The 10,405-nt window shown below is 36.6% G+C and overlaps 1 protein-coding gene across 1 annotated transcript; it reads left to right on the forward strand.

Annotated features, from left to right (window-relative positions):
- Positions 1 to 5,089: 5,089 nt before the first annotated feature.
- Positions 5,090 to 9,936, forward strand: LOC130436055 (uncharacterized). Its single transcript, XM_056766964.1, has 13 exons — positions 5,090 to 5,196; positions 5,548 to 5,759; positions 5,843 to 5,980; positions 6,248 to 6,386; positions 6,874 to 7,429; positions 7,520 to 7,661; positions 7,898 to 8,041; positions 8,120 to 8,178; positions 8,302 to 8,477; positions 8,574 to 8,968; positions 9,079 to 9,175; positions 9,259 to 9,448; positions 9,610 to 9,936. The coding sequence occupies exons 2-13, from the start codon at positions 5,755 to 5,757 to the stop codon at positions 9,750 to 9,752; spliced, it is 2,184 nt and encodes a 727-aa protein (XP_056622942.1). The 5' UTR covers positions 5,090 to 5,196; positions 5,548 to 5,754; the 3' UTR covers positions 9,753 to 9,936.
- The last annotated feature ends 469 nt before the right edge of the window (positions 9,937 to 10,405 follow it).

Here is a 10,405-nt window from a genome sequence, read left to right on the forward strand (position 1 = left end):
TCAATGCATTGTGTTGGTAAGAAAGCTCCATAAAACTGCACACTGTCACTTTGCAGATACGATAGAGGATAATTGTGTCTGCTAATTGTTAGGCTATTGTTCTACTTTCTTATATAATTGTTTGTGTGTATCATAATCACACATTTTGCATACTGAGCAGTGTGAGTGAACAAAACGCTGAAGTGTTATATCTACAATCAACTTTGTTAGTGTGACATAACACTATGACAATGTTGCGAAGTTCTGGTAAAGTTCCATTTTGTGACTTTTATGTGTTTGTTTTATATTTTGGCGAAGCAAATTCCAGTATGCATTAAAATAATCTTAGGAGACCTGATTTTCATAGTGAGGAACTTATACAGAACTAGGTAAGAACCTATGCTGAATCCACATGATGCAGCAGACCTATGCCTGTAACATATTCACATTGATTCTTTATCAGTATGTATAATTCAGTGGCGGCTGCTGATCTTTTAAAGAGGGGAAGCTCATTTTCGGCCTAAATCATAAAAATTGTCCATTTATTTATATGTAAATTCTGCCCTACGTTCCTTTTCAAGAAAATGCTCTGTAACCCTGTCGTACCAACTAGGCGTCTTTTCCAGTGACTTGACCAGTGTCCTCTCAATGGCCAGCAGAGCTAGGCTGCTTAAGCGGCCTTGGCCCATTGTGTTACGGGTGTAGGACTTGAGCCGCTTTAAACAGGAGGAGCTCCTTTCTACACCTGCAGATGTAGCTCCAATTGTTGCCACTAATGAGAACAGTTTGTAAAGCTGAGGCATTGCACTGTCCAACTCCATGTCTTTAAGGAACACCAAGTAATCACACAGCTTTCCCCTGTTACTCTGCAAGTCCTGATCTGAATACAGGACTTGAAGTTCAGACCTCAGTCTCCCTGAATCAAAGTGATGGCCATAACTTTAAAGGACATGGCCAGCAGTACATTTTCTTTTTCACAGCACTTCCAGTCAGCCAGCTAACTTTGTCATACCAAGAGAGCTGAAAAGACCTGTTACTTTTCCCTATTTTTGCACTAAATCAATCTTAGGTGTTGATCAGCCCTGCTGTTTAATTCTAAGTTTCTCCTCGTAAGGAAGACTTTCTAATGGCTTTGCCAAAATCAGGTCGACAATATTAGCACTGTCTGCCATCGTGTGCAGTTTGCTAGCTGGCTAGTTCAGACTATATGAATTAATGAACAAACGATCTAATATATATATATATATTTGAGTCAACGGGAGGAAATGTGGGAATTATGTTAAACTGAAACAATGAATGTGGTGTGAAATTGTGTGAAATATACGATGAAGGTTGCAGCAGTTTGTCTTTCGACTACACATGCAAAATCCGCGATGGGACTGAGTTGGAAATGGAGACACAGAGTGATACGCGTCATAATCTGAAGACCACGCCCACGCCCAGACCAACCGTCTCTGTGCATTGCGAGAAGCTGCCGCCTCCTAGTCATTTATGATTTATAAAAAAAAAAAAAAATGTCTAAAAGCTGATATGTGACAATGTGTATAGCAAACAAGCTAAAAAAAATGAGAAATACGTTTTTATAAGCTGTCGACCCCAAAAAACGAGCGTTTAAGGACATAAAGTGGATTAAAAAGAGATGACAGACCCTCCAATCATCACGCAGACGCCCGGAGACCGGGCCAGCCCACTCCTCCATTCATCCCAGAGACGCTGAGCGTCCGTGGGCGGGACATATTCGCAGCATTATCCAATGACAATCTGTTTTCTAAGCACTGAAAAAAACTGTTTAAAGCAGCCCCATTGAAGTCAATGGACGCTGGGCATCAACAGAGTAATGCACTGTACACTACGGGAATGAATGAGAAGGAAATCGAGTCAGCCGACCTAAGTAGCTGATTCTGAACGAAATTGTTTTCATTCGAGATGAACGTGTTTAACGCATTTTTAGTCAATAAAATGTTAACATAATAGTACATATATTTGACCATTCATTTTTTGACAATTATAGGGGAAGCTGAGCTTCCCTTGCAGTCTTAAAGAAATCGCGTCTGGTATAATTATATATTTTATACTATATTGATATAATACATTAACATCATGTTGTTTTTTTTCAGGACAATAATGGTAAAGTTAATGTGCCTTTGCGGAGCACACAGTGATCTAATTACCAGAGGGGGGTCTCCATACTCCAGATCTCCATATTCAGCTCAGCACCACACTTAACATGCAAGCATACAAGACCACACACAAAAATTATATAATATTACATAACTCTTCACTGTCATAAAAAGCACATATACACTCATGCATACAACACAACAAATACTAAAAAAACATTAAAAACCACTAGCCTTATCCATGTTGATGGTTACTGTTATTATAATGTTGTCATTATGTCTGTTGTTTAGCATTGTTTATTTGTTTTGTTGTGCAATGAAATTTAAATGTCAGAACTGCTGTATGTTTAATGTTTAAATTCATTCAGTGAAAAAATAAACCTTTTAACATTTTACAGCTGTCCAGTGTTTCTGTATTTCAGGTTTTAAGAACATACAATTATTAATCTAAATGAGCTTACATTTTATTATGAGGGTAAACAAGACTTTTATGGAAGAAATAACAGAAATGTGTTAGTAAAAACAACTTAAAATTCTGAGTCACACCGACCTAAAACATTAAGCAAAATCCCTCACTGGGAATAGGGTCAGGGTAACTCAAAAATTTAAGCAATGCCTCCTACAGAAATTAAGGTAATGCTGCTTAAAATTTCATGTAGAACTGGCTTAAAAAATTGGTCGCAAAAATGATGCACTATGTTGTATAGTAACTTCAGCGTTATTTTTACTGGGCTTGTTTTGCCATCATGTAAAGATGCATACAAATTTTAAAGCATAATAAAGATGGACATACAATAATCCAGCATTAGATAATTTAGTTTTCCTCAGCTTCATTTGCTTATGCAATACAACCGGTTTCTGTTTCCTGAATGTGTTACCGAGAATTCATTTTATAACACATGCCTGTCAATCCTGGTCATCATGTAACAAAAGAACAAAGAACAATTTGTAAATACAATAGAATAATTATATTAATTAAAAGACAACACCTTCTCAAAACAAAACTAACTACTGGCCTTTTCTTGCATGATTTTATAGGTTTAAAAGTATTATTCCTTTTACTAGAAGTCACAAGATGACAAACTAGAAATGTCACAAGCTCTTACAAAACTAACTATTTGTATATTTATAAAAAGCTTATAGTGGTTAAATTAAATAAATGTCATTTTAACAATTGTCTCATTGTCTCAGTTGTTTCTATTATGTTTCTGAGCAGTTTTAGGATCTGAGACTAACACTGTGTCTACAACACGTCATTGATTCCAAGACACTGTATGATTAAAATGAACATTAAGGCATTAGAACTGTTCGTCACAGAAAACTGTGTTGCTATGTGCTGTTTTATTCAAAATGTCATTTTGAATCATTTGTGTCAAAGAAATCATTTGAGAAATGATTTGAGAAAATGATTTCATTTGAAGAAATCATTTGTGTCAAAGAAATCCAAAAAAACCACAACAGACCCGTCAAAAGACATTGTGTTGTCATGAATTTTTACGCATAAAGTTTTCAATATCAATTCTAAACAAGTAGACACTGAGCCCTTAAATTAAGTATTTGTTTTTTAAACTAAAGTTTCCTCACTGCCGTTGTCTTATGTACATTAGTGTTTGGTGTTTGTTTGATGACTATGACAACAAGATCTGAACAGGAACAAAAAACATTCTTGTCATTGTGAACGCAGTATACTTAAATTCAGATTTTGTCATGAACACAGAACTTTGTTATTCTTTATCATTAGAGTTCTCAGTGAAAAATACAGAGAAATATTAAAAATTTGTGTTTTGTATTACAGTCATTCGTATTTTTATTTGATTTGATTTCAAATTAATATTTAACTGAGTAAGTTTTGGTATGAATTTATAAATGGCTACGACCTAATTAAAAACCTATATTTATTGTAGTGGCTAATATTATGTTGATCGATGTGTTCTCTGCTTATATTTTTGTGAATGATTTTGGAGATATACTGTTTATAAATGAAAGAATTTGATTAAATATAGTTTTCAATTATCAATCGATAGTGAAATGATTCTCACCTGATATGATTTACATTTTAGTTTCGTTATATGTGGTTTTGTTGTTATCAAGAAATGTGTAGGTTTCAGGACATATATCGTATTTAGAAAAACTCATGTTTCATTGCTATAAAATTAGACTTATTATTTTTATAAGACATCTAATCAAATAGATTTAGTTTTTGTGCCACTTGTTTTAAAAGGCTGGTGATCTTATTCATCATAAACCGAAGGTATAATCGATAGCGAAAAAATCTCAGATAACAGGTTTTACCTGAATGGATTTACATTGTTTTCTTACTTTGATAAGCTTTTGGAAAACTGATTCATCAACAAACTTTTCTTTTGAAATAACTTTAAGATGTCAAATTATATTAATATACTTCTATTCTGAGAATTTCAGCTCAAAGATGAGTTATTTCTTTAACTTTTAAGAAAGCAAACAAGTATTGTTTGAAACGGATTTACACCCAACGTCACATCATTGTTTTAGAGGAATGCAAGAGAAAGCAGTAACTAAAGTAAACACAAAGACAAGATTAATATTAGGAGAAAACATTTGTCACAGTTACATTACATTACATCCATATATCCATTCTGGAAATGCATTTAGATTTATATTTTATTTTCTGGAAATGTGTACTATTAACAACAGAAACAAGCTGCAGAAAAGCAAACCTGAAACTTAAAAGGTAGAAACTAACTAAAACTCTAATACTCTGGACTGGCAAGCATTCTATGCAATATAAAATTTGGATGGAAACAGTTGATCAGTAGTTTCACATTTTACCCATGTGATTTCTCAGAAGAGGCAAGGAAATGCCCTTTTGTTTTTTGCATGTGATTGAAAAGCACACAGTTCAAGCTTCACAACCCCTCCCTTCACACCTGAGATGTATATAAGGATGTGCAAAGAAGAGCGTTACAGGTAGAGTGAGCTGGAGGATTCAGGTACCATGATGTCTTCAATAGTGGTATTGAATCTACTTCTTCTAGTGTCCATCGCTTCAGCAGGACACTATTATGGAGGCTCATTGACCTTCACAACTAAAGGAACCAATCCAGATGGGAGCATCAGGGTAAGGCTATTTTGAAATTTTAAATAAAATGTTTAGTAACTTTTTTCTATAAGTTAAAATGCATATCTGTAGAAAATGTTTTTCAAAAAAGTATTTTTCATTAAAAATATTAAAAATAAGCAAGTACAATTATTTAAAAAACCAAACAAAGAAATGCAGCAACAAAATAATAAAGTTGATAAAGATACCTGCTTTCAGAGCTTTTTTGTAATTTGAAAGTTCTTATAAAATAAAGAAAAGTATCCGTTTAATTTCAGATAATTTTTTTAACATATAACACATTCACAGATGCAGATGTAACTGCTGTTATGTTGTAGTGTAAGAAAAAAAGTGTCTATTTTTAATCAAAAGGTTGAATTTCGGATCAAGGCAAACTATGATGAGAGCTATTATGATTATCAATACTATTACTGCGCCTCTGGAGACTGTGGCTATGAGAGCAGTCGGCTCTTTGGACAGGTTGACCGCAGCTCTAATGGCAGAAGTGCTTACACTAACTCTTGGACCCAAAATGAAGCTGTTGTCATAAGAAACGTCCACGGAAACACACCATTTGATATGCAGTAAGTCTTCTGACACTATTTTGCTTTGTTGATTAAAAAACATTTTATTTTGTGTTTTCTGATCCTTTTTGATTGTATTATAGGGCTAATTCCTGCTGCTGGGTGCCCACTGTAAACTATGTTAATAGTTGGATACTGTGGACGCATGTAGATCTTGGCATAAGATCTGACACTAATGCACCCAACCGGTCCCCTCTCACCACTATTTTACCACTTATACGGTAAGACCGTTTTTTTCATTGACATTGAAATATGTATTAGTGAGACTTACAACGAATAAGAATTATTAAAGTGTCAGGACCATATTAGAGTCATGGTCTTATAATAATTTGACATTTAAATCGTTTTCTCATTGTTGTTCTTAATGGATAAAATACACACAAACCAACATCAGAAGTAAATGATCACTTAAGGATTATTTTCAAATACAGTATACTGCAACAATTGACTTGGTGAATAACTTGTTTTTGTATGTTCAAATCATAAAGTGTGCCCCAAAACTGCCCTCGTACCTACCACATAATGGCCTTTGACTCAGACGGTGATAAGGTCAGATGCAGATATGGACTTCAGCAGAACAGTGAATGTTACACGTGTGACCAGCCAAGTGGTTTTCACCTAAATCAGGTAAGAAAAGGTGTAAATCTTTTGGGATTTAATCTCTGGCATGACAAACGTTCACAATACCGTATGTGAAAAGTTCAATTGAGGCTATGTTAAAGGGATAGTTCACCCTAAAATTTAAATTCTGTCATCATTTACTCACCTTCTAGTTGGTCCAAATCAGTATACATTTCTTTGTTCTGATAAAACAGAGAAAGATATTTGGAAGAACGCTTGTAACCAAACAGATCCTGCCCCCCATTGTTTTGTTGAACACAAAAGAAGACATTTAGAAGAATCTAGGACAGCAAACTGTTCTGGGGCACTTTTGACTCTTTTTTTCCTAATATGGGAGTCAATGGGGGGGGGATCTGTTTGGTTATAAGAATCATTCCAAATATCTGATGTTCATCAGAACAAATAAATTGTTATACAGATTTGGAATAACTCGAAGGTGAATACATTTTTTGATGAAGTATCCCTTTAATGTGTTCATATTTATTCCCCATAGGGTGCCTGCACTTTAGAGTACAGCAGTACATACAACACAGGTGTCTATGGATTTGAGCTGGTTCTGGAGGACTTCCCAAAAAAACACACCACTCTCGCCTACTCTGATGGCTCGCGGTCTTACAGGTGCCCTCTAGGGAGTGCAAGGCAAAACCCTTCAGCATATTACACAACGCCATACACGACCAGCACACCTTCAATAAACCCATACTGGTGGTGGTGGTATCAACAGCAAACTACCACTACACCACCTACAACTACAGAACCACCTTCAACTACTGAACCTCCTACAACTACCGAAACATCTACGACTACCCCGTGGTGGTGGAATCATCAACAAAATAATGTTGCTACAACTACACCATCATGGTGGTGGTGGCAGAACCAACAAAATACCATGCCACCAACGCCTGTCCCATGGGGGTGGTGGAACTATAACCAACAACCTACCACACCTCCAATGACAACCCCAGGGTGGTATTGGCCGCAGACCACAACGTCACATCAACGTTCTTACGAACCGTTAAGCAAGATCCCACTACAATTTAGTTTTCTTGGTAAGGTCATCTCTGTAATTTAATGGATTTTGACTATGGGTTTTAACTTAAGTGTGTCGTTTACAAACCTTTGTTTGGATATCATTTTAGTTGATCCACCTGCTCCTTCATGCACTGAGGGACTCTACATTCCTCACTTTTTGTCCCCTACGCCCCAAAATGGAGAAAAAATCCATGCCGCACCACTCCGTGAACTTGAAATTCGGGTTAAGGCCACAGCAGCTTATACCACGTAAGCACTCAAAATATTCACAACATTTCATAGGCTTAGTTATACACACCGTTGCATTGTATTGCATAAAACAAACAATTATTTAGAAAAATAACATTTGACATGAAAAAATAATGAAAGGAAATAATTTAGCTTAGTTTTATTAAGTAACACTGCTTACGTGGCGGTTTTACAATTAATTGATCCCCTTAATTCACTAAAGCGAATGTTTTTAATATGTGCTGTTTTATACCCAGGGTCCATGATGTCATCATTAGTGGCCCCCTGAACATAACTAAGCATGCTTTGAGCACTGGAGAGTACGCCATCAGATGGACACCAATGAGGGATGACCTTGGAGAAAGTTTTCCCATATGTTTCATCGCTGAGGCCTCAGATGGGTGGGCATAGTATTCATACTCATTTGTTTTAGACACTGCCAGCAACCCTTAAAGTTAACTCTTCCTACCTATTTCCAGAGCGAACATCTATCAGTCTGAAATGAGATGCATCATTGTCAACGTTGGACGTCACAACGGTTTGTTATAAAATTCTGATTATTTACTTTTATTGAATTCTTTATCAGTGTCAAGCAGAGCTCTAAGATGTATCACAAACAATGCAAAATCGTCGATTCATTCTTGATTGCTTGTATTCACAGTAAATGCACACGTGACCTGCACTGGAACCAACATGGTGGTTGAAATCGAGCAGCAACACTCTATTGGCCTCCACAAGGACTTTCTGCGACTCAACGATCCAGCCTGTACCTTGAACTCAAACGACACTCACGTTTCAGCAAACATTTCCCTCAACGCTTGTGGTACCCTGATCGAGGCAAATCTTTCTCTCTTTTTTTGGACAAGTTGAAAAGTACTTGCATTTTCCTCCATTGAAACAAAATAAAAATCCCCAATATGATTCTTTTCACAGGAAGATGAACGCTATATCATTTTCAAAAACGAAATTGTCTCAACCGACGACCTTCACAGCATTATTACGAGAAAGCATGAGGTGGAGATTGAGTTCTCCTGTCGTTATGAGAAGAGCAACAACATTTCAATGGAGTTCACTGCGAGGAGAAACATATACACCGTTACAGAGAAAGGCTTCGGTACCCTTACGTACAATTTCGGACTCTTCCCAACGGCAGACTACACCGCAATGATGAACTCCTATCCAGCAGAATTTGATCTTGGGGATAGGATCTACATGCAGATTGAATCCCAGTCTTCCATCAACGACACCGAGCTTTTTGTCGAGTCATGTGTTGCGACACCATACAATGACCCCAGCTACCCAACGCCCTATACAATCATTCAAAATGGGTAAGAACAGGTCAACAAGAAACACAGACGCAAATGAATTCACATTGGAGCCTGTAAGCTTTTCTGTATCGTGTTTCGTGTTTGGCAGTCCATTCATTGTTTTTCTTCAGGTGTGCCTTGGATGGAACGGTAGAGTTCTACACAAGCCATGAGCCAACTGTCCGCTTTAGTTTGGAAGCCTTCAAATTTATTGGCCTTCATGATCAGGTAAAATAAACAAACTTAAATCAAACAAAGATTTGTACATGTCTGTCAGCAGAAAACCTTATGCATTCCTCTCTTCTCTTAAGGTGTTCATCAGCTGTTCAGTAATCCTATGTGAGGCATACAATCCCTTCACCCGCTGTTCTCAGGGCTGCACGAACAGCACCGTCAGTCCACCATCCCACCATCATCACAGAAGAGAGGCAGCAATCGAGACCGCCAGTCACTTAATCTCTCAGGGACCCCTGCGACTGAAGAGGAGCGTGGAGCGTGAAGGTAACGATTTTGGATACTTTATTTAAAAAGGAAGTAATCACTCTGTATTTGCTAAAAGTAAGTGGACACACTTTTAAATGCAAAGACAACTGGCAATATGGCTGACGTTTCATACTACAAATACTACACAACACATTAACTGATTCCTTTGTTGTTTCCAGTGACCTCTACAGCTTTGAACCTGAATCTTGTTTTCATTGCTGGATGTCTCCTGGCAGCGGTTGGCATGGTGTGTGGTGTTCTTATCTACAGAACCAGACGACCACAGATCAAATATCAGCCTCTTCAATCGAGTGAAATTTAGATCCTCTCAGACTCCTCTTAGTAATCATGTCTTTGCTTTCTCAGGGTAGATCTTGGCTTTTAAAAATGTTTAAAGATTTCCGTCAAATTATTGTCTATGAATGCATGTTATGGGAACTTTATAAACATACAATGCAGGTCCTTCTAAATGCTGTCTATGCATTTCTTTTTGTTGGTGATGACAAATAAAAATTACAGAATCTAAGTATCTGATTGGTTGAACAGCACACACCCTCAAGAGTGTACAAGCGGAATTACAAATGTATTGTTCTATAAAAAACAGTTAGCCAATCCATATTTGTTTAATGATATAAACCTGGATTGATTCATTAATGCGCTTAAACAGTATGGGGCGGTTTGAGATAAGACTAGTCCCAAACTAATTTAAATTTTAGAGGTGTCTTTATTGAAAAAAACCTAACTATATGATCAGTTCAATTTTTGTCTCAAGATGCACAGTCAGTGCTTCGAATTTAAGGGGGACTGGGGGGATCGAGGAACCCCCATAAGGCATTAGGGACCTCCCATAAGAAGAAAAAAATAGACTTAGAGTTATTTTTATTGGAGTAAAATTGATAATGACATACGTGATTAAATTCATGCTATCGATATTGTAAATTTCGTGAATTAATTATTAACAATAATTTATATTAA

The sequence above is a fragment of the Triplophysa dalaica genome, chromosome 14 (genome assembly GCF_015846415.1).
Source record: "Triplophysa dalaica isolate WHDGS20190420 chromosome 14, ASM1584641v1, whole genome shotgun sequence".
NCBI lineage: Eukaryota > Metazoa > Chordata > Actinopteri > Cypriniformes > Nemacheilidae > Triplophysa > Triplophysa dalaica.